Source organism: Uloborus diversus, chromosome 8, assembly GCF_026930045.1.
Source record: "Uloborus diversus isolate 005 chromosome 8, Udiv.v.3.1, whole genome shotgun sequence".
NCBI classification, from domain to species: domain Eukaryota; kingdom Metazoa; phylum Arthropoda; class Arachnida; order Araneae; family Uloboridae; genus Uloborus; species Uloborus diversus.
This window is the reverse complement of record NC_072738.1, coordinates 131,244,699-131,269,641: the sequence shown is the minus strand read 5'-3', so window position 1 is coordinate 131,269,641 and position 24,943 is coordinate 131,244,699. Positions and strand designations below refer to the sequence as shown.

The 24,943-nt window shown below is 33.7% G+C and overlaps 1 protein-coding gene across 1 annotated transcript in view; it reads right to left on the bottom strand.

Moving 5' to 3' along the window:
• Positions 1 to 18,115: 18,115 nt before the first annotated feature.
• LOC129228595 (potassium voltage-gated channel subfamily KQT member 1-like) overlaps positions 18,116 to 24,943 on the bottom strand; it is a 108,349-nt gene continuing 101,521 nt past the window's right edge. The window contains exon 15 of the mRNA XM_054863278.1: positions 18,116 to 18,811. Within this exon, the coding sequence (XP_054719253.1) occupies positions 18,116 to 18,811 (696 nt within the window). The remainder of the gene's footprint in view (positions 18,812 to 24,943) is intronic.

Below are 24,943 nucleotides of genomic sequence, written 5' to 3'. Positions count from 1 at the left end.
ACCTATTTCATGGTCGAAAAAAAAAAAGAATTTTAAATTACTTACCAAAAAGTTTAACCAGATATTTAAAAGATAAAAGTTAACCTAAATATTATATGGTGATAACAAGTTTGTTGAAGTTACAGTATGTGACAAAAAAAAAAAGAGATTTTTTTGCTCTGTAAAAACACAAAGAGAAAACTTGATTTTGCACTTGATTTTCTAAAAGTCATCAACCTAATCAGGAAAAACAAGTTAAGATTCAAAAAACTCATTTATTTCTGAAGAAAATGGTATATGGCAAGTGACAGAATATTAATTTTTAAAATTTATGTGTCATGTCACCTTTTTTCTGGTTTTCACCAGGAGATAACTGGTATAAATGATAAGGAGAAACTGTCATCTGTTTTGGGGCAAGAGATGGTACAAGTTGGGCAGGTGTTTCCAGGATTGCCCACAGGGAGTGATTACGGCGCAAGATGCGCCATAAAAAAGGACTGGGGGGAGGGGGGATTGTTATATATATTTTAATTTATTTATTTAAATTGATTTATTGGTTTATTTCTAATCTAAATTACTTATTTTATTTTATTTTGTTCATATTTTGTTTCATTTATTTATTTAGTTTGTGTGTGTGTGTGTGTGTTTATTGCATTAGCGTAGCACAGAACTTTTCTAATAAAATGATAATAATAATAATAATTAAAAATAAATAAATAAATAAATAACTAATATTTTAAAAAAATAAATAAATAAAAATTTTTTTAAAAAGTTAATAAAATAAAAAAGAGAGCTAAAAAATGAAAAAGAGAAAGAGGGTTTAGAAAAATGTTGAGGGGGAATTTGCGCCATCGAACTTGAGGGGGGGGGGACGGATAAGCACCCCTGGGTGCTGCAATACAGCTTGATTCAGAAAAAAAAATCTATGAAAAATTACCTATACTGTTCGAACTTTGCACTCGTTTTACTCAAAACTTTAAAAAGTCAACTCGTATCTCGTTGCTTCTTATAGCCTCAACTGTTGTATTTAATTTGAAATGAAAATTTTAGGAAATAACTTCTGGGATTTTTGTTTTGCCACCGTGTAAAATTTTAGATTCATAAAATTTTAGATTGCAAACACGAAAAATAAGTGCCTATTAGGGTGTCCCCAAAAAAAATCGAAAGTAGATTTTTCAAGTCGCACACCCTCTTCTATTTTTTCTTTTAGGTCAAAATATTTGAAGGGCTCGGGGTAAGAATGTGATGTGCCACATGATATGAATTTTCAGTTGGCCAATTTCCAACTTATAAAAAAAAAAATAATAATAAAGCTGAAAATCTCTGTCCGGATCTCTCTTTGTCTGTCAGGATCTCTGTGACGCGCATAGCGCCTAGACCGTTCGGCCGATTTTCATGAAATTTGGCACAAAGTTAGTTTGTAGCAATGGGGGTGTGCACCTCGAAGCGATTTTTCGAAAATTCGATGTGGTTCTTTTTCTTTTCCAATTTTAAGAACAAAAATTTCATAAGATGGACGAGTAAGTTACGAAATTATCATAACATGGAACCGTAACATGGGCACAAGCCAATTGGCGAGATACGAAATTATCATAACGTGGAACCGTAACATGGGTACAAGCCAATTGGCGAGAAAATTCACCATACATTATTTGTAAATATACAGGCGAACCAAAAGATCTTTTAATTTTTCTATTACGGGCAAAGCCGTGCGGGTACCACTAGTAAAAATATTTGTGGAATTTTTCAATGGTATTATACATTCTATATTCCGCAATACTAAAACCATATGTTTTTCTCCAAGTGACATAATTCACTGTCATGTTTATTTCAATTTTAGTTATGAGAGACAGAAATGTTGAACGAAAAGTCACTAATTGTGGCTGGTCACATTTTTGCCCCCAGCCCTTCAATTGCAAAAAAAAGTTTCATATAATTTGGGGCTTGAAAGTGTAAACCAGCTCTGTGTATGGCCAAATACAAAAAAAAAAAAAAAAAAAAAAAAAAAATGGAAATTCGAAATTTTATGTTGCTAACACGTTTGCCTTATACCCCCAAATGTACCACAAAAATATTTATCCAAATTAAAAAAAATATTTAGGTAGCCAGCTGGAGGCCTAATATTTATAATTTTCTTCGAAAAATTGATTTCTTCTGTGTATTTTTTAAGAAGTGAAAATAATAAATATGAAACTGTTATCAAATCCTGCATTTCAGTAATAAATTTAATCAATAATTGTAAGAATGCAGAGACGGATCTTCAGAACGGAGAAACCTCATTGAATTAGATGAGTCTATGGAAGTTGACATTAGCATTGTAACAGCGGTACGTTTTATAGAAAAAAAGACGGGTCATCTAAAGCTGGAAATTGAAAGTGCAAGCACTCCGCTCGTAAATGCTTTGAAACCCGTTATTCTAGCAATCGCATAAACTTCAATCAGCAAAACTAATCGTCTTCAGATAAATGTAAAGTTGTTCTGCACGAGTACTGTAACTAGGGAGGATCATTGTCAGGTGTTACGTATAAGGATCACAATTATGCAAATACAATCAGCTATTTTAATGATTAGTGGGAATATAATGTTAAACTCTCTTACTTAAAGTACGGCTTAATTAGTAGTTTCAAATGTATGTTAAAAAAATAGTATTTAGTAAATTTGAGGATACACTGGCAATTTATAATTTTGGTAGAATACCTATTATTGATGTATTCTCCTCCATTATTTATTTTCACCTCAGAAATAATGACATCGATAAGGTCTGTCACGGATATGAGATTTATGGAGGTGAGGAATTTTCCATTAATATTGGCCTAATGGATACATTTTTCAGGGAAATATTTTTTTTTTCGTTGCAACAATCTGCGCGTTAAGCATATGAAAACATGTTCACTTCATTTTGAACATTAACTTATATTCCTGAAATTCAAGTTCACGGAGGTGAGAAGTCACAGTAACCACACTTACACTGTAAAAACGATTCAGAAACGTTCCTGGAAAATAATAGGCAGCTGATGTGCCCAATTTCAGTCAGTAACATATTTTACAAAAACCAGGAACGTTTTCCGATAAAAGTCAGTAACCTTTCTGAAATATTAGGAAATCTCCCCTGTTACAGCCAGTCGTAAACCTTAAATAGGTTTACTTTATTTGATTAGAACCTTCCTGATTTACTAAGACAGCTCCAGAAGTATTAGAGCAACCATGGCCAAACCTACGCGAAAATCGCAAGCTAAAACCAAGCATATTCCTTGCCTGCAATTCCTGCCTCGCAAGGCTGTAGCTATCCAGTGACTTATTGGCTTCCATTGGGAGCTTAGTCAATCCGGACGGGCCGTAACCAATCTAAAGCCGATACACTTAATAAACACGCTCAGTCAATATTTAAACTGGTAGCAAAAAATATTTTTCACACCAGTGCAAGGTCTGCATTCGAGCATCTTTTAGGAATTCAGGAAACTTTTTTGCGAAGATACTTGATTTTTTGGGGAAATAGGTGGAAACCTCTGAAATTCTGAAACGTTCCACGGAAATAACCAGTAACGTTTCGGAATTTTTTTTACAGTGTAGCTTTTAAAACAAAATCTATCTTCTTGTTTTTCGACAAAAATCTCACAACTTCTTTATGGCTGAAAATAAATAAGGGGGCTCCCTTGTATCATGGAAAATGAAATTTGATGTCATTACTGCCAAGTGTTAATGAGGAATGGCATTTTGGGTTTAGGTAACGGAGGTGAGAATTTATTGTGTGACATGACTCCTTATCCTACTAAAACAAACTAGAACACAATTTAAAAAAATTAAATATGCTTTAGATTGGTATTTGAGACACTTGTGAAAGTAATAATAAATAAATAATTATTTACTTTTAATTAAAAAAGTTAATAAACAACATAAACAGTCACACAAGGTGTGTGACCTGCCATGGATGTGAGAATTCAAGTGTTGTGAACCAAAAATATACTAAAATTAAAATTATTATTGAAACATTGTTGGCAGGTTTAAACAGATATATTTTTGATGAAACTAAAAAACATTGTTCCTTAATGAATTGTTCCTTAAAGTTTTTACTGTAAAAGTGACAGAAAAGTTACTTTTACAGTAGGCGTGTGACAGAAAAGTTACTTTTTGAAGAATGACCCATAATCCAAACAAGTTCATGCTATAATTAAAAATTTTTTAGTAGTAATTGATTTTTTTTTTTGTCTTTTAATGTCAAATTTTTTTAAAAATAATGCCATTAGAAATGTGTTACAAAAAAGAGATATGACTTATTTAATCTCCCAATTTAAAAAGCACAAAAACGGACTTTAGATAAGGAGTGGAAACACCCAGCTATTCACAGAATACGTTCTGCCATTCACACTGAAAGAGGAAAGTATTGACTTGAAATTGATACTAAATTCAATAATAATGATATAAAATTGGGTGAAAAAGAACGAAATTAGAGAGATTTTTTTAAATTCATGCCTAAACGGTGACTCCGAAAAATGATTAAAAAATTGAATTTTTTACAATTCTCCAAAGCGTAATTTTCATTCAGAAGATCTAAAAACATTAATTTGAGCTTTTCTCATAGATATCTATTCGTAAAAAAAATAACAGACAAAATCGGAGACATGAGGGCACGGCCGACTATTTAATTCAGGCGATTTGACGTGGAAATATCCATAACTATCTTTTGTTTAAAAGTGTTTCATAATAATTTGTTGAAAACACTAACAAGAAACCACGAAGAAATGATAGAGAGATATAATAGCAATAACTAACTAAATAAATAAATAAAAATAAAATACAGTAAAAATAAGTAATTGCACATTTTACACATGTCTTTTAATAAAAGTACTGAACAATTATTTGATAAACTAAGATGATATTACATTTATTTTTAGTCACTTTTTTCTGCAAATTTTGTAAATTTTGAAGCAAATTCGTAATTTTTGCTAAAAATGAAAGATAATGTCAAGTTTTCTCTCGTGAATATAATTTCGCGTGAAAATAAATCTAGAGATGGCAGCACAGACTACAACTTATCACGTCTTTTATAGATCTTTCAAGTAGTGCGCAACAGATGGCAGCACTATTAATAAAGCACGGACATTCTACAATATAGACTACTGCAGGGCTGCGGAGTCGGATGGAAAATGGCTGACTCCGACCCCGACTCCGACTCCTGGATTTTGAAACGCCCAACTGGGACTCCAGATTTTTTTAAAATTATTTTATTGTATTTTTTCAATTCCCTTTTCTCCTTCAGGAAGGGGGAAAAACCACAAACAGAGATTGAAATATTGGTTCCTTTTCATGAAAATTTCGCATTTTGTATTTTATTGTAAACCCAAAATGCATACAACGTTAGAAATTCAATTTAAAAATCAAATTTTCCAATAGTTACGAGTTTAAAAGTGAGATGACTTAAAAATACCATTTTGTTTTTCAATAATTTAAAAGGATTACTTGTAATTTACCTCCTTTAAATGTTTAACAAATACATATTGATAAAATCGTGTGCTTTCAATTTTTGAAAGTTGCAACTTGAAAGAAAAAAAGCTTTTTTTCTAAGTCTAAGTTCTTGAGAGGGGATGGCTTGTCCCGGGTGACACCCATCTGGTAGGTGACACCCAAAGTTAATTTCAGAGTTTGTAAAAAAATATAAATACTTTAATTCTGAAAAATTTCCCGAACATATTTTAAATTATATTTCACTAATAAAATTTCAACGAAAGTAAGGCACATATACATCAGGAGCAAATTTTACACAAAATGCGGCTGTATACAAATTTGCACGAATAGCTTTTACTGTACCTATATTTCTTCTTTGCTAAATTTTTAATTTAAATTTTGTAGTCTGCTTTAGAATTAACTTTAATATGAAGATTTTAAGATTAACTGCAATTATTGAGTGTTGTAACCAAGAAATCACCTACACTTATTTTGTTCCATACTTTTTAGGGAGAATTAAGCATATAGAAATGGTCTTAATAAAAAAAAAAAAAAAAACACTAGATTATTTCATCGGATCTTTTAGATACGTGCTTTCGCGCCAGAACTTATTTGAATTTTCCGAACACTCTCAAAAGTTTCCACCCGAGCTACGGGCCTCGACTTACTAAATTGTTACTTTCCTTTAACTATTTTATAACTGAGATTGAACAAAACACTATATTTCTGCTTTTATTTGAAAGTGTTTACTTGAAAAAATTAGGCAACAAAACCGTTTGCTGATAGTTGCTATTTGTTAAGTTAAAAAGCAAGCAAACTAGGGGACGGCTACAGAAAGTTCGGTAAGCACTTAAGCTAGCTGATTGCCATAATCGCAGTTATTTTCTCATTAGTAGCTTTTTATACATGTAATCGAACCAATTAGTAGTCAGTTTTTAAAAAATGCAGTGAAAATGAAAGTAAAAAAGAAGCCCGGAGCCGGAGTCGGAGTCGGCATTTTTTTAACGACTCTGACTCCAACTCCTTTAACCCATAATCAGTCCGACTCCGACTCTTCGACTTCGACTCCGACTCCACAGCCCTGTACTACAGCGACATTATTGGTTATTCAGATGTTGTTAGAACACTTTACAGCAGCGGATTTTTTCCATCCAAAGCAGCAAATTTTAGTTCAAAAATTTTCCAATTGATGGCTCTGTAAATAATAAGTCCGTTAATCTTAGAAAAATAGAACATTACATCATAATTTTTCGAAAAATGTTTTTAATGAACAAAATTACAAAACAATATTTTCAAAATGTCTACCGTCGGCTGCAATCACACGTCACAATCGGAATAAAAATCGGTGAATTTCAAGTCTTCTTTCTTAACATACAGGTCAACTTACATCTGCAGAGCCATCTTTTGAAAAACTTTTGAACTAAACTTTTAAACTCTGGGGGAAAAATTTACGGCCCACCACAAGAATCTGTTTTTTGCAAGATTTTTTTAAAAAATCAATAACAGTTTTTCTGTTATAAATTTATGAAAACAGTCATTCTATTTCAGGACACCGGGTAAATAACAAATCAAACATACACTAAACAAATTCCGAAACGTTACTAATTATTTCCGTGGAACGTCGCGGGATTTCTCTCTCTCATCTCTCACGGGTTTTCACCTATTTCCTCGTAAAATCAAGTATTTTGCAAAAACGTTTCCTGAATTGCTTCAAGTTGCACGAATGCAGACTCGTCACTGGTGGGAAAAATATTTTTAGCTACCTGAATAAAGATTAACTGAGTGTATTTTTTAAACGTCTTTAGCTCGATTACGGCCCGTCCAGGTTGACTAAGCTCTCAATGAGAGCGAATTAGTCTGTGGTTACTATGCAAGACAAGAATTGCAGGCAAGGGAGATGCTTGATTCTTTTTTGAAATTCTACCCAGCGCTCTGAAAAGTGGTTTTAAACATCTTTCATACGCAGCTTTTAGGGATATGAGTTTAAAAAAAATAAAAATGGTCGAGCACAGCCATCCGTCGAATCTGTATCTGTTGACCAGTTAGTCAAAGATACTGAAAAAAAAAAGTGTTAATTTTTGAAGTTACTTTTTGAAGACAATAAATATTACTTGAAGCATTTCTTTTTTTAATAAAAAATGGACAAGGGTTCAAATTTTCAAAGAAATTAAGAGACGCTGATGTAAAGCATTAATAAAACTGAAGGAAAAAAAGTATTGTGCTTAAAATTCTAGCAAGATTTCTAGGAAACGTCTTAGTAAGGATGCGCCGATAATTAGGGATTGGCCGATAAAAATATATATTATGTTATTTGCCTAATTAAATTAATTTTGATAAGTATGCATTCAATTACAAAGGATTCTATGTCCTGTTTTTCACATTTTAGGTTTCATTTATAAATTAAGATTGTGTGTGCTTTTTGCAAAGTGATGAGTTGTTTTTCGAATGATTTTGTTTATTTTTTATAATAAATGATGTGATTTTCTCTTTATAATTGCTTCATAAAATAATCGATACATTTGGAAAGGATTCTGTGTGTTTTTGCACATTTTCAAGTTTTTTTTTATTTTTTAGCTGAATAAGATTGCTACTGAAAGGTGATAAATCAATTTACAAAGAATTCTCTCATTTTCACACATAAGTTTTATTTTTTCAACTCAAATTACCAATGACATAAGCCTTAATAATTTTGTCATGGGCGAGTTTATAAAAAAAAAAAAATACGTTTTGTGTGTGTGTGTGTGTGCACTATGCTGGACGAGTGGAAGCCGTATACGATTCAACTGATTTCAATTGACATTTCTTCAGGAAAAAAGGTGGATAAAATAGTTTTTTGAAGATGAGAAAATCCCCCCCCCCCCAATGTAAAAGTCCCTAATATCGTGAACTGGAATTGTAGCAAAACTACCATCACCAGATGTTGCTGGTAGTACGTTCCCCTCTGCATCACACATAAAATGTAATATTGATTTTTTAACTATAATGTAAAGTAAAAAAAATTTCTGCATTAAAATAACCTTTTTTTACTGAATAAAAGTGAATAGCTTTCAAACACGTTAATTTGTCTTTGAAAAAATTTCTTTCGTATAAGACAACTCAAAACTACAAATTAATGCATTAAATTTTTATTATTAGTTAAAATATGCTTTTTTAAGGTTTACATTGACTATGGAATTTGCTATTTAGGTTAAAATTTATTTATTTATGCTTTTAAATCCACTGTTTACATTGCTGAATTAGTATTCTAGTTTGTCCACACTAGCCCCATGTCATGGGGCTAGTGGACAAAAGTGGGCTAGTGGGGCTTTGTGGACTAAAACGACCTTTTTTCAAAAAATTTTTATTAAATGACTATTACGCCAAATACATAAAAAGTAGTCGAAAACTTTGTACTGTATAGTGAATAGAAAATGACAACGTATATAAAGTACAAATTGAGAATGAAAAAGGGTTAAAAAAAACCAGCAATATAAAATTTTATTCAATATTACGCCAAATGTTTTAATATATCAATTAAAACAAGTGCAAAAGTGTAAATTATTGCAAAAAAAAGAAAAAAAAAAACTTATGATATTATGAAGCAAAAAAGCCGAGTTTTGAAACATTTAGAAATTTTACTTCTTTGTAGTTCAAAGTGTCCCAACTTTTGTTAAAATACTTTATTTTACATCCCGTTTTTCACAAGGTTCGAAGTCACTCTAAGTGACAGGATAACACTTTCGAAACATGAAAAGTATAAAGGCCTATTTCGTATTAAATATTTCTCAGTTAATGATACCAATACAACACTTAGAAAATTTTTCTTCAGTTTATCTTTTTCACGGGCACGATGTTGAAGTACTCTTTTCTATATGAATTTTCCGTTAAACATAATGTCCTCATTCTCTAAAACCCTGACTTGGTCTTTATAAAAATTAGGATGCGGAGTTTTTTTTCTGGGTGGTGGCTATGTAGCCACCGCGCGCTTAGCACATTTGTTTTCTCGCAAGTATATAAATAAAGAAAACCATACTATTTTTCTTCTTCATATTATTATTTTCATAGTACTAATATTTTATTGATTGAATACAAAAAAATGGGAAATTTTAATAATAATTCAATCTTTACAGATTAAATAATAGTCTAACAATTGCTATTTACTGTACTACTTTGGGGGAAAACATTTGAATGGTTCTCGTACATCAAGATTATTTGAATGCACATTTCAAGTTTTTGTTAATTTCACTAAAGAAATGCATATTATTTACTGTAAAACTTTTGCAAGTACGTAGCACCACTTGCTTGCAACCAACGCATAACATTACCGAAATGATATAGCCATCGTGAATGATGAGTATCTTTTCTTGTCCTACAAAGAGAGCATTTTCTGCAGCCACTACTTAGGGTAAAGTTCACATTGTAATCTATATCACTGTCACTATCATTAAAAATGCTACTAAATACTCATTTGTTGATAATCCTTCAAAAAGAGATACAAGTACAAATACAAATGTGCCGACCAGCAACAGGCTCTTGGCCCAGCTAGGCTGGTCCTAGTCAATTTATAAGTCCTGAATGAAGATCAATGGCCCTCTTAAAGCTATCCACCCCCTTGCTCATTACCACCTCTTCCGGTAAGCTGTTCCAAGTGCCCACAACCCTACTAAAGTAGTAGTTTTTCCTAATTTAAAGGTCAGATCTGAGATATGAATAGCTTAAAACAATGACCCCTCGTCTTGCTTTCGGTGCAAGAAAATAATCCATTATCATCATTCCTTTTGAAAAAATTAAACAACTGAATCATGTCCCCTCTGATCCTCCTTTGCTTCAGGCTATACATATTAAGCCTATTAAGTCTGGTATCATTATATAAATTTGAAAGTCCCCTTACTAGCCTAGTTACCATTCTTTGAACCCTTTCCAATACACAAATATCTTTCCTCAGATAAGGCGACCAAAACTGCACAGCATACTCCAAATGGGGTCTTACTAAACTCCTATATAAAGGCAGAAGAACCTTCTTAGATTTGTTTGAAATAGATCTATTGATAAACCCAAGCATTCTGTTGGCTTTGTTACTTGCGATGCTGCACTGTTGACTAAACTTGAAGTCCTGATTTATTAAAATACCCAGATCAATAACATTTTCTGCCTAATCTAATGATTGAACCCTGTAAACGATAACTCGTACGCTTATTTCCATGACCTAAGTGCAGCACTTGACATTTCCCTACATTAACTGCCATACGCCACTTATCCGCCCACTTAGTAATATAATCTAAATCCTCTTGAAGCTGTTTTAAATGTTCTTCATTTTCTACAATCCCCATAACTTTTACATCATCAGCAAAACAATTCATGCTTCCAGAACTATTCTCATTGATGTCATTCAAAATAATAAACAAGAGAGGCCCTAAAACTGAATCCTGAGGAACCCCGCTTAAAACATCACTCCATTTAGAATGATTTCCCCTCACCAACTACTCTCTGTTTCCTTCCAGTCAGCCAATTTCTAACCCAAAATAAAGGTTTTCCTACTATTCCTATATCAGCTAATTTTCTGAGAAGAGCAACATGCGGTACCTTATCAAAAACTTTTTGTAAATCAATATAAACAACAACCACACACTTTTCGTTATCTAAAGCCAAGGTAACCTTGTCGTAGAAATGCAATAAATTAGTAGCACACGATGCACCTTTCCTGAACCCATACTTCAAACTAGTCAACAGACTATTAGTCTCTAAGAAATTCATAATTTTAATTTTGATCAAAATTTCGAAAATCTTACAAACCACTGAAATCAGACTTGCAGGTCTATAATAATTCCCAGCATTATCTTTAGACCCTTTCTTGAAGAGCGGCGTTATGTTAGCCAGTTTCCAGTCCTCTGGCACTGTCCCTGAGTTAAAAGAAGCATTGGAAATATTTAAAATAACATCCACTAATTCCTCTGCACATTGAACTAAAATTTTTGAATAAATATTATCTGGTCCCGCAGCTTTAGTTGCTTTAATTTTTTCAAATGAAATAGAACCTCCTATCTGGAAAACACAAAAACCTCAAGCTGCATAATAGCTTGTGTCTTGCTAGTGTCAACTGTTGAGATACAGTTATCGTTAAACACACTGGGAAAAAAGTTATTAATAACATTTGCAATATCCCTATCGTTTTGGATTAAATTTCCATGCTCATCAACCAATAACTCAATTTGACTATTTAGAGCTTTCCCAGAATAAGCGTAAGCAAAACATCCTTTAGGATTCCCATCAATGTTATCTGCTAGCCTTTGCTCCAATTCCCTTTTCCGAATCCGTACCAAATACTTAAAATTTTGTCTTGCCTTACAATACTGGAGCCTATCTGCACTCTGACCAGTTTCCTTAAACTTACGAATAGCCGTTTGCTTATAATTTAGAGCTTCTTTAATCTCCTTGGAGAACCACATAGGCCAAATTTTAGTACCAACATCTTTTCTCCTAAATGGAAACTCCCCAACCTTTTTGCCAGTTTTTCCTTAAATTCTGTCCACTGCTGATCTACGTCGCTATTTTCCAATCCTGACGAAAAAACCTCTTTCAAGCTCTGCCTAAGTGCAACAAAATGAGTGTTTCTGAAATTGGGCACAAGCATAAAATTTTCAACTTTGTACACTTCAATCCAGAAGCTAATGCTGTTATGATCACTATCTCCAATATGATCCCCTACACACAACCTCTGAACAGAACTTCCTACGTCACAGAAAACTAGATCCAAAATTGCCTCCTCTCGAGTCTCCTGAGTTACAACTTGATCTAAGAAACAGTCACCAATTGCTTTTAAAAATTCCTCTTCTCTGCCATTGCTAGAATAAAAATTATTCCAATCAATACACGGAAAATTGAAATCCCCCATTATGATGACGGATCCCTTACTGGACATGTCACAAATAATACGAAACATCTGTTCATCTTGTCCCTGGCTTGAATTAGGTGGCCTATGAATGTTTCCAAAGCGCAATTTTTTGCCCTTATTGCTCATCAACTCCAGCCAAACCATATCAATGTCAGTAGGTTTATCATTTATGATAAACCGCATGAGATGCCTCGTATATGCATCTAAGCTCTTTATAGACATGGTTAAATTTATTAAAAAAAACTTCAATTCATATCATGCGCTGAAAATTTTCAAAATGTGATAATAAATTTACAATTACCTATGAAACCTATAAAGTAATTAAAAATACGGAAATCTCGTTAACAAGAACAAGCTATTCAGAATATCAAATGTAACTCCATAAATTAGTAAAGCTCTTACTGAACAGAAAAGCTAAACTGAAGATTTTTTCAAACCAAAGCCTCCCATACCACTTGTTGTTTTAGTGAAATTTGTTTATTTACCTCACCCTCTACTATCCTCAACAAGCCTCAGAAATATCTGAAAGCTTTCTCCAAAAGTAGGAGGAGAAACTTCAATGTCATAGGCGACTGTCGTAAGCACGCAGTCGCCTATAACCCCTAGCCACATTTGAAAACCTTTAAATAGTTTACTGAAATATTATTTTTTCTTGGGGTTTTGTTTGAACTGTTTAGCGGACAGGTAAATATACACTTGCTTTACCAAACTGCATTTCATAGCTGAAAAATTTTATCGAAATCAAATTTACTTCTGCAATTTTGCATTCATGCTGAAAAGAACCAAACTCATCACTCTATCAGAGAGCATAATTCAACGAAATCTTGTAGTGCTGCCATATGTATTGATTTGTGTGTATTTCTGCTTTTTTAACATGTGTGGCTAGAATTAATATCTACTGACTGCTTGGAGAAAATTTTTTAGTTTATGTGGCTAAACCAAAGCTACTGTGTCGGAAGAAAAATTGCCGACTCCGATTCCTGGATTTTGAAACGTCCAACTCCGACCTTTTTATTATTTATTTATTCCAAATCCCCCTTCCTCACGGGAAGTTGGGGAAACCACAGACAGAGATTGAAATATTAATTCCTTTTTAAGAAATTTTCGCGTTGTATTTTATTGTAAACCTAAGATGTATACAACGTTAGAAATTCAATTTAAAAATCAAACTATCCAATAGTTGCGAATTCTTAAGTGAGATTACTTAAAAATCCCATTAAAAAAAATTGAATAGGATAATTTCCTCCCCTTTAATGGTTAACTAACAGATGTTGATCAAATCCTGTGCTTTCAATTTTTGAAAGCTGTAACTTGAGGGATTTTTTTTTTTTTTTTTTTTTTTGCTTAGTCAAAAAACTTTTCTTGACAGGGCTCCCAACCCCTCCCCCACCATCTGGTGGCTACCACATCAACTTAATCTCAGAGTTTATAAAAATTGAAATAGGTCAATTCTGAAAAATTTCCCCAATAATATCTCCCAAAATCTTAAATTTCATCTTAAAAATTTCAACGAAAATATTGCACTATATTGCGGGAAGAGGTAGGGTACATGTACGTCTGGAGCAACTTTTACCTAAAATGCGGCGGAATACAGTTTTGTACGAATAGCTTTTACTATAATTACATTTCTTGGCTCAATTTTTAATTTCAGTTTTATTGGCTGCTTTAGAATTAACCTTACCTTAATAAGAACATTTTAGTATTAACTACAATTACTGAGTTGTAACCAAGAAAACATTTGAACTTTTTAGTGATAACCAAGTTTTTTTAGATAAAATCTTTAGATTTAAAAAAAAAAAAACATTTATATTTTATCGGATCTTTTGGGTTTGCGCTTTCGGGCCAAGTCAACACTTATTTGAATTTACCAAGCACCCTCAGAAGTTTCAGACTTGCTCAAGCGATTCATACATTCCTTTTACTATTTTATTACTGAGATCGAGGTAAAAATATATTATTATTTTTATTTGAAAGTGATTATTTAGGAATCTCAGGCAACAAAACTGTTTGCTGACAGTTGTTATCACTTGAATAAAGTTAAAAAGTAAGCAAACTAAGAAACGGCGTAGGTAGCTGTTACAGAAAGCTCGATAAACAATCAGGCCAGCTGGTTGCCACAATGACAAGCATTTTCTTATTAGTAGCATGTAATCAAATTAATAGGTAATCAGTTTTTTTAAAAATGCAAGGAGTCAGTGAAAATTAAAGAAATAAAAAAACCCGGAGTCGGAGTCGGCATGTTTTCGAACAACTCCGACTCCTTTACCTCGAAATCAGTCCGCCTCCGACTCTTCGACTCCGCAGCCCTTTTCTAAACTAGCTAGTCACTGCTCACAAATACCAGCAGATGCCCTAACAGCCTAACACCATCAAAATACGAATGGGGAAGTTAAAAATTAATAAAGGATCAAAGTTACTGCACTACATTCTGTGCAAATATACTGAGCTGCTATCGACTAAAAGTATGGATAGCCTGTACCTCCGTTCTTTCCTTATGTAGGGAAAATGTAGGTAGAAATGTCTTTATAAACAGGCTCGTAGAGATAATATTTGAATCAATGGATGTTAAATGCGTGGATTTTAGGAAAATGTTTATTCATATTGCTAAAAGTAGCATTTATTGTTTAAATTACGTTATATTTTAACGGATTATTGGTACGAATAAAATAAAATGTTTTGAGACTGCAATTTGATCTTTTGATTTCATTTTATGAGTTATTTATTTTTCTATAAGAAAAAAAACAGACTTCTTACGACACAAAATTGTTTCCGAAATGCATGTGAGAAATCTACATTTTATCTGTTTATTGTGCAACTTTAAAACGTGTTTGAAGGGTGTTTACCAAATTTATTTGTAGTGTATGAAAAAAAAATAGACAACGAATGAGTTTATTATATTATTTATTTGAACGTCCGTGTTTGATATGAAATTCAAAACAACGATAAGAGAAAATCTTGGAGCAGATGAAATATAATTGAAGACTATCACATGTAGTTGCACCTCATATATATTTGTACATATATATGTATATACAAAGTATTTTTTAAAAATTAAGATAATATTCCTTTACATCTGTGTGAAAATCAACAGGAAAATGAAACAAGGTCTTTTTATACAAGTGCACATTGTAAAATCCCGTGCCAGAGTGACGGTATTTTCTGGGACTCTAAATTTCTATAGAAATTTCTTAATATCATTTCATTTGAACCAAGGCTCTACTATGTGTAGTTTGGGGAATGATAGGTTTCATCCAAATCCTCTCACTGGCAAAGTTCGAATTCTTCAGGAATTCTCGAGTCGGACGAACTTCTCTGTTGTTTTTGACCGGTCAAGTGGACAAATTCATTTCCGATTCATCAATCTGATATCGAATTCGTCACTAGATCGGCCGGTCAAGTGGACAAATTCGCATCTGATTCACCAATCTGATGTCGAATTCGTCACTTGATCGACCGGTCAAGTGGACAAATTAGCATCTGATTCACCAATCTGACATTGAATTCGTCTTTTGATCTAGTTAAAGACAATATCGAAGTTAATCTGAGAAGTACGAGAACCGGGTTGATTTCGTTATAGTAGCAGCAATCATCTTCAGAATTGCTGCATTGCATAAGAGGTTATGAAATTTCAAGTCTAAAGACAGTCATCAAACTCTTTAGGATTGAGTGGCCAGGGCCCGATTAACTAAAATGTGTTCTCAACGAATCGGGCTGCACACTGCAAGTAACTAACAATAACGAAAAGAGTATTCTAAATTATTATTTTTATGCAATGTAGAGGATGACTCAAAAATAAACTTCCGTTACATCCGAAGCCCTAGCAGCCTTTCCGCTGAACAAATCGAACCAAAATTTTAAATGTAACGTTGACCAGACATGGAGGCAAACACTAGGGTTACGATACAGTTGTAAACGTCATCAACTGGGGTAAATCGTTAGGTTTTTTTTGCGATAAATCCATTATATTGCTTTTACTCTTATTCTACATTCTAGCTATGTATTAGTAAGAGTATTTAACATAAATAAATTATTACTAATTTAGAACTAAATTGACGCACGGGAGGAAAGTCTTCACCAAAAATGCTTGAAAATTAGTTATCGGAATTTTAGGTGATGTACTTTAAGAATAGCGAAATGTCAGGCATCGAGGTGGCATTAGAAAGTTTACTCATATAATTTGTTATTCGAAGCCAAAAAACACTAAGCACTTAATAGCTAATTTCCTTTAAAATCAGGAAGACCGTTACTGTTAGGAAAAAAGAAAAATGTTAATTCAATGAAATTTTTTCACAATATCTTTCTTACTTTTAAGCTAATTTACTTCTTAATAACAATTTATGCTTCTTACAGTTTTTATTGGTTTATAGTCTCTTTACGCAAATGATTCAATCTGTATCAATCAATGAAATCAAACTGTATCAAAATATGCCATGTGTACACACCAGATTTTCAGTCATAATTTTCTAAATACAGAACTACGATGTATTGTTGGAATTCATACTCATATTATGGAACTGACAGAGGACTGAATTCTAAATGAAGAACCATGCTGAAGGTGCACTAACTGGTGACATTTTCAGAGCATGAAAAGTGAGTTGATCAGATAGTAAAAATATCTCGTACCAACACCTATAAAGGTTTTTCATAGAATATTAAATTAAAATAACAAAAACTTCACTGCTGGTTTCAAACTGATCACCAACGATGACTTATCACTTAAAAATTTCAAAACCTCATATGTACCTTCATAATAAGAAAGCATATACTGTGTTGCTATGTGTGTAGCAAATTTGGGGTTTTACGCTTAACCTAACCTGAGAGTACAGTTAAAAATTCGACCTAATGTAAGCTCGTGTAGTATTGAAGAAAGGCATCTTTATCAGTAAAAATATACATTTTGTTCCTTGTTGAACATAAGTAGTCATCATATGAAGATAAGACTTGATATTAGGATAACTTAAGTGGAATAATGAGCAAAGGAAAAAAAAATCCTTTTTGACGTTGATTAGAGCTAGATAGTCTATGCCAGTGGTGCCCAACCTTTTCCTACCCGTAGGCCCCACTTCATATCAAAATGATTCTCGTGAGTCAGAACGCATATAAAAATTCAAAGTATTTAAAAATGTTCTAAACAACATGGAAAAATGTGAAAAAAAAAAAAAAAAGCCATTAATTGTTATTATCATTACTGAGCTTCTTTTATTTAATACATTTGTTTTTCAGAGCCGAATTTCTAAATATTTATATCCAAATTTGAAACATTGCCTCTAACCGTGCTTTTCGATTTGTAACATGTAACAAAACAACGGGACACAAGTATCAGCTCGGCGGGTCAGATGTGGCCCACATGCCGTAGGTTGGGCACTAGTGGTCTTTGCTGTTGTTATAGACAATTCTAACTGTAACAAGCGTTTCAATTGCTGCAGAAAACACCCTGAAAAAACTCCAAATGCGTTAGATCCATGTCCCATTGCATGAATTTTATGAAGAATATGTCATGAACAACTTGATGAGTTCACATTTTTCATTAAGTTCAAGCAATAAAAGAAGAATCTAGCATGTTTGTAGTCTTTGTAGGGAGTTTTGTGTCACAAGTTATACGTCTCTGTTAAAATTCAATTACCCAATACTTAAAAAATGTAATTTTTGATTTGAGGGGAAAATGGCTCGAAGATTTAGGAAACAAGTTTGCCATCTTTAAGCATGATTAACTAAAGTAATTCTGAAAAACATAAAAATTATGAAATGTTAGTTCAACAATGGATCTTGCCAGGAGAAGGAGAAGGATATTAATTCCCCATAAGTTATACCACAAGATTTTTTTCACGACCGAAGATTTTGCAAGGATGGCCTCAGTAACGTTGCCGTCTCCTTCAACACCACGGTCACCGTGCTCACTTCAGTGTCAGAATCTTGCACTGGCTGGATGTGGTACCTCTCTTCTTCTGGACACAGTTCTGGCTCACTTACGTCTAGACTATCTAGTTCGGTGCCTAAGGTGCTGCCAGTCTCAGAAGAAGCTGGATCAACGGAATCGGCAGAACAGGCACTCTTGACCGTTGTCCGGTCGGGTTCTATTTCTATTCGGGGTGCAGGTAGGAAAGAGGGAGACCCTCCACCCCCTTCCAGAGAATGCCTGACAGTCACGCGTTTCTTCTGGAAGCACCTCTGACTGAGGTCCGAGTTACCGCGGTGGATAGTCCTCGGTTGCTGTTGTAGCTGTTGCGACTGAAGGTCGAAGCTCTTAGCTACGGGTGTGGAGGGCTCACTGAACTGTTTGTTCTCTACCAGGATAGATTTCGGGCTTTTCTGCAGATGGTGCTGGTGGCTGTGATGCTTTGCAGTGGCGGGGGCTTGAGACGTGAGAGAAGGCCCCGCCACTGCAGGTGTGGAAGAATTGGGCGGCATTGTCGGTGGCGGGGATGAAGCTGCAAAAGAAGAAATTATCTTCGACATTCTATGCCGATCTTCCACGTACATTTCCATTAATTGGTCCACTTTACTTTCAATGTCTTCTACCTATAGTGAAACGATAATACCAAATTAATCTAAATATATTTTGTTTGCATTCATATTTCAGTTTAAAACATAGATTAGTTTGAAATAAAAAGTGACCGCAAAATAAGTACGTAAAATGAATCTATCTGTTAATAAACTTTTCATAGCATAAAAAATACGCACTTAAGCTATAAATAAATAAATAAATAAATATAGAAACATTTGTGCAATGTATAGAAGTAATTGAAAAAACGACATTGGAGAAAAACTATGATTATGAGGGTCCAGTGCGAACAATAAAAATAAAATCATTCATAAATACTGAAAGATACGCACAGGGACTTACTTGATAACATCTAGAACAATAACTTCATTTATAGTATGCGAAATAAGTTCCAAGTAAGCTGTGCACTTTAAGTATCACATAACATCAACGCGGATGCAATGATGAAAAAAGAGTTAGGAGTAGGAAAGAAAAAAGTTTGAAAAAAAAAATGTTTCTTGGAAGTGTGTCATTTTTGAGTTCAGGGGGTTCAACTGCTCCTATCAACGGCACATGTAGGAATTTATCAAAGGGGAGGGGGTCCAGGATCGAAGGTCCACCATTCCCATATCATGTGTCAACACGCATCCAAACATATTCTTTAGATTTTATGAGTTGCCGGGAACAAAAACGTTTAAAAAAAATTAAATAATTACTTAGCATTAGTTAACAAAACAAATTTATGAATAACAAATACTTAATTAAAATACCTGAAAACATAAAAATAAATGCATTTACTTTTCTCATAGTTAAAAATAAAAACAACGAAGTAAACTCATCATCCTAGAACAATTTATGTTCTAATGCAATTCGATTTTGTATTGAGGGAAGAAAGATAAAAAAAATTTTCATTTTTTTCATTTATTAAATCTGAAATTTTTGTTGCCTTTGCTTGGAATTATTTAACCTACTACATACATAGGATTATAGTCAATTAAAAGAAACTCAAGGGCCATGAGAGGGGTCCAGACCTCCTGGACCCTCCCAATTTTTAAAAGAAATGTCTACCATCAAGTTATAAAAGTCCCGAAATCTTCTGATTTTGATTCAAATGTGTTAGCGTTGAATTATGAGTCAGTTTACATCCCCATCGAGATACCATATTATATAAAAAGATATTTTTGATGCGTCCTTTTTCTACTTCGTAATTTGAATTCTTTTTTCATAATTTTCATGAAAAGTGTAACGCTGGCTCCACATTCTCCCTCGAGAGTACGAGAGGTATTTTTTGCTGAGGGATTGGCGAGGGGAGCGCTAAACCAGAGAGCCGTACACACTCTCGGGCGAGTGTTTTGCGCGTAAAGAAGCCGGTGACGTCACGAGCATTTCCGCACTTTTCCAACTGTCAATGTTAACTCCGCTTCGTTTGTTTACAAAATGGACCACGAAGTAGCTGCAGCTTTTGCGCGATGTGTGTGCATATTTACTACATCAAGAAGGCAGAAAAGAGGTGGAAGACATTTTTGAACTTTGGTAAATTTGTAAACGTAGTATGCAATTAAACAGAAAATGAAAATATAAGAGCAGAACAGTGGCGCACTCCGGAGTTTTTTCCAGGAGGGACTAGCATTTTTCAGATAAGAGAAGAGGAGCAAAATCAGCATTTTACCAACCCCTCCCAGATTCATGTAGATTTTTTTTTTTAATTTCGAAAAAGTAAAGTTCTAAACAATTTTTATCTCAATTACAAACTCTTTATAAAATTTCAGCGAAGATTATATTTTTTCTCCTCTGTTCTCAATGTTATCCTTCTCTCTACCTATCGAACTACAAAATCAGTTTAAATTTTCAAATCATGAAAGATACACACCAATCTAATAAGATTATTTCCATTAGTCAAAAGTACAACTTTTAGTCACTAAAGTTGATAGAATGAGAGAAAAAAAAAACAAAAAAAAAAAAAAAAACACATGGAGCGAAGAAAATATTTTATTTCAAAAACGTTTTATTTTTAACTATTTTTTTTTCAAATGTCGGATTTTTCAAAGAAAACGTGGTCCTTATGACTCACAGATGATGCACTAAGGCGCATCTCTACTGGCACGCTGAATGTTTACGCTTGCTGTCTACCGCGTTTCCAGGTTATAATAATTCAAAAGCGAATTAAATATTGCCCTCTATGCTTGCTATCAGCCATATCGTTGCCACTACATATGAGTAAAGAAGCGAAATAAATATTACGCTCTGCGCTAATGGCATCAGTGAATGGTATTTCATCATTTGTGATGTCATGTACAAAAGCGTAAAAAATGAAAGCGCACCGATTAAAATATTTTTTAAAAATATTAAACTTCGTCAAATCATTTAGAAACTGGTCAGACATTAGTTTTTTAAGCATGCTCTTTCAGAAAAAATACTTTTAAAATTTCGAAAACAATCCCATTATGCTCAAATTGAGAAAAAACATTGAATAAAGAAATATGCAACAAAAAAAAAAGAAAAGAAAAAGAAGATGACTCCTGTGAAGAGAAAATTCTTTTTGGAAAAAGATTTTTACAGCAGTTGTATTTTAAGAAGAGTTATTTTCAACCATTTCCTAAAATTTCCAAAATTAAAGATCCAAAAACGCAATTTTAGGCCTTTTCTTTGGTCTGGTCAAGAGGGTTATGGCCATTTCTGAAATGCTTTTGATCTCTGGGAGGGGCTTAAGGCCCTTAGACCCCTCGTGGGTGCGCCACTGGAGTAGAACACATTGTTTAGTTTCATCCTTCAGGTAGCAAAAAATATTTTTTTGAATAAACTTGAAGCAAATTGACTAATTAAGCATGCATACCAGGGCCCAGGAGTCGGAAGGAAAATGGTCGACTCCGACTCCTGGATTTTGAAATCTCTAACTCAAACTCCAGCATTTTTAAAGAAATCTATTTATTGATTTTTTTTTTAAATTTTCCCCCTTATAGGAAGGGGAAGAATGAACAGCATTAATTTCCTGCTCTTTAAAGTTTAACAAATAAATGTTGTTCAAATCGTGTACTTTCAATTTTTGAAAGCTGTATCTTGAGAGAACAAAAGCTTTTTTTTGCCAATTCGAAAAACCTTTCTTGAGAAGGGGCGGTCCGCCCAGGGTGATACAAATCTGGTGGTTATAACTAAATGACGACGTAGGTAGCTATTACAGAAAGTTTGATTAACAATCAAGCCAGCTGGTTGCCAATGACAATTATTTTCTTATTAGTAGACCTTTATACATATGTAATCGAATCAATTAGTAGTTCTTTTTTTTTTAATGCAAGGAGAGACTGAAAAGTAAAGAAAAAAAAAAAAAAATGAAGCCCTGAGTCGGGTCGGCCTGTTTTCAAACGACTCCGACTCCTTTTACCTCAAAATAAGTTCGAATCCGACTCCACAGCCCTGATGCATACATAGCAATATGTAAATCAGCTAAAAATCTTATGAATTTTATGAGTACTGTCAAAAACATTTTTTTTTCAAGCAGTTGAACTAAATTAACTCATTTTAATAATGCTGTTTCAAGTGCAGGTGAATTATTAAAAGCACAGGGGAAATAAAGATAAAACCTGAAAATTAAGTTTTACAAATAATTATAAAGCCTGATTGAAAATTCTTAACATTTTTTGCAGTTTTGCAACCTAAAATATTTCATATAAATTTACTAAAGTAAAACAACATAATCATTTCATAGTTAATTATAAAATTAAATTAAAAGCAAAAAATAATAAGCAGTTTGCCCATACAATATTAAATTTTATCAGCCATAACGAGCAGCGAAGAAGTAAGAAATGAGCTATGCTTGCTAAAAACGAAAACAAACAAATTCCGCGCGCGAACAGATGGCGGCGCCATCATTCATGGCGCGGGACATTCCTTTGACTCGTGTGTGAGTTTACTACCAGAGAACGGAGACACCACTAGGCGAGACGATGACGAGCGAGGCACCACAAGAGCTCCCTCCACATTCTCGATCTCACATTGTCTCGGGGTCTCGTGCAAGAGTGTGGATGAGGCGTAACAGTTATTATTTTCGAATCGATAAAAATTTCACACGCCCCAAGCGCCCCCAAGTATTCATCTACTGAGCTTTGATACCAGTACACACTGTAAAAAAATTCCGAAACGTTCCTGAGTGTTTCCGAGTAACGTTTCAGGATTTCAATGGTTTTTATCCACTTCCTGGAAATATCAAGAATCATTGTCAAAAAGTTTCCTGAATTTCTACAAGTTCTCCAAATGCAGACTTCTCTCTGTTGTACAAAATATTTTAAGCTCCCAGTTTAAAAATTAACTAAGCGTATTTATAAGGTGTATCGGCTTCCATTCGATTACGGCTTGTCCATGCTGATTAAGCTCACAAACGGAGAAATTAAGTATGGACTACGTAGCTTTCCAAGAATTGCAATCAAGTGAGATGCTTGATACTTGCAATTCTGGCTTAGCTTTGGCCATTTTTGCAATACTGCTTTTGCAACTGTCTTGATTCATCAGGAAGGTGCCAAGCTGTTATATTATCACTACCTAAGATTACTCTTAACTTCTGAGGACACGATTGGATTTAGATTTCTGGATTTTTCAGGAAGGTTACTGAATTTTAGCGGAAAACTTTCCTGGTTTTTGCAAAATATGTTACTGACAGAAATTGGGCACATCAGCTGCCTATTATTTTCCAGGAACGTCTCTGAATCGTTTTTACAGCGCATGATTCGATTGAGCTCTTCATTCTCACCGTTACGCCAGTGACTCTCAACCTGTGGGGGGCGCCTCCCTAGGGGGGCGCGAAAATATCCAAAAGAAAATATTATTTAAAAGAATTGGTTAACTGACTGAAAGGAAAAGCAGACATATAAATAGAAAAGAAAATGCATTTCAACACATTTAATAGCTTACTAAAGTGAAAAAAAAACTTCTGAATCAAAACTTACTTAATAAAAACATACCAAATTAATTTCGTAAATATTAATGACTTCCTTGGGCCTGTCTTGAAGAACAAAGTTTTTCGAAGGAAGGCTTAATATTAGAAAGCGCCACTCTCAGTTCTATTTCTATATTTAGCCGAGATCTATATTTTGTCTTCAAAGAAGCCACGGCAAAAAATCCAGCTTCACAAAGCTATGGTGTTGAAAATGGTAATAGAATGCGAAATGCCCTTGCTTTTAGTGCGAAAAAAAAATCCTCTACTCCTGACCAAATTCAAATAGTGATTTATTAGTAAATTGTCTTTTGGTTTCGCCAATTGTCGTAAAGTCTATGAGTTTTTCTTCCTCATCAATGGAGAATCCTCCGATAACTTGTAACTGGAAAAAATGTTCGAGACCGTTCAGTTCCTGGTCTCCATGCAAAATATCGATTTAAACGAAAGCTTCATTGTTTACCTTAATTTCTATAGATTCTACTCGGGCTCCGATCACACATTATTTTCTTTTTATTTGGATGCTTCAGTTGCCAAATCGATTAACTCCACTTAAAAAAATCATCATTTCTGCTTTAACAGTGCTTAATAAATGCTTAGCATGTGAATTTATATTAAAGTTTTGGTTCAAGGCAATTCCACGAAAAGTGGTCCTGACACACCAAAAAATTTTTTTCACATAATACAGAAATAAACCTTATTTTTTGAAAAAAAAAAAAAAAAATAACTACACTTTTCAATTCCAGCATCAATTTTGATTTTGAAATATTTTTATATCAGATTTTAGCCTTATTTGATAACATTTGGATTAAGTAAAAAAAAAAAAAAAAAAACGCATTTTTACACTGTAAAAACGATTCAGAAACGTTCCTGGAAAAAAATAGGCAGCTGATGTGCCCAATTTCTTCCAGTAACATATCTTGGAAAAGTCAGGAACGTTTTCCGCTAAAAGTCAGTAACCTTTCTGACTTGAAACTTTCTGAATAAATGCGAAATCTCCCCTGTTAAAGCCAATCATGTCTCCAGAACCTTCTCCCAAAATTAAGTAGGTTTAGTGTTAGTGATTAGAACCTTCCGGATTTACCAAGAAGGCTCCATAGAATTCAGAGCGACCACGGCTATGCAAGAAGGAACCAGCCATATCTTTTGCCTGCAGTTCCTGCCTTGCAAAGCTGTAGCCATCCATTGACTTTTTCGCTCATCATTTAGGGCTTAGTCAACCTGGACAGGCCTTAAGCAACCATCG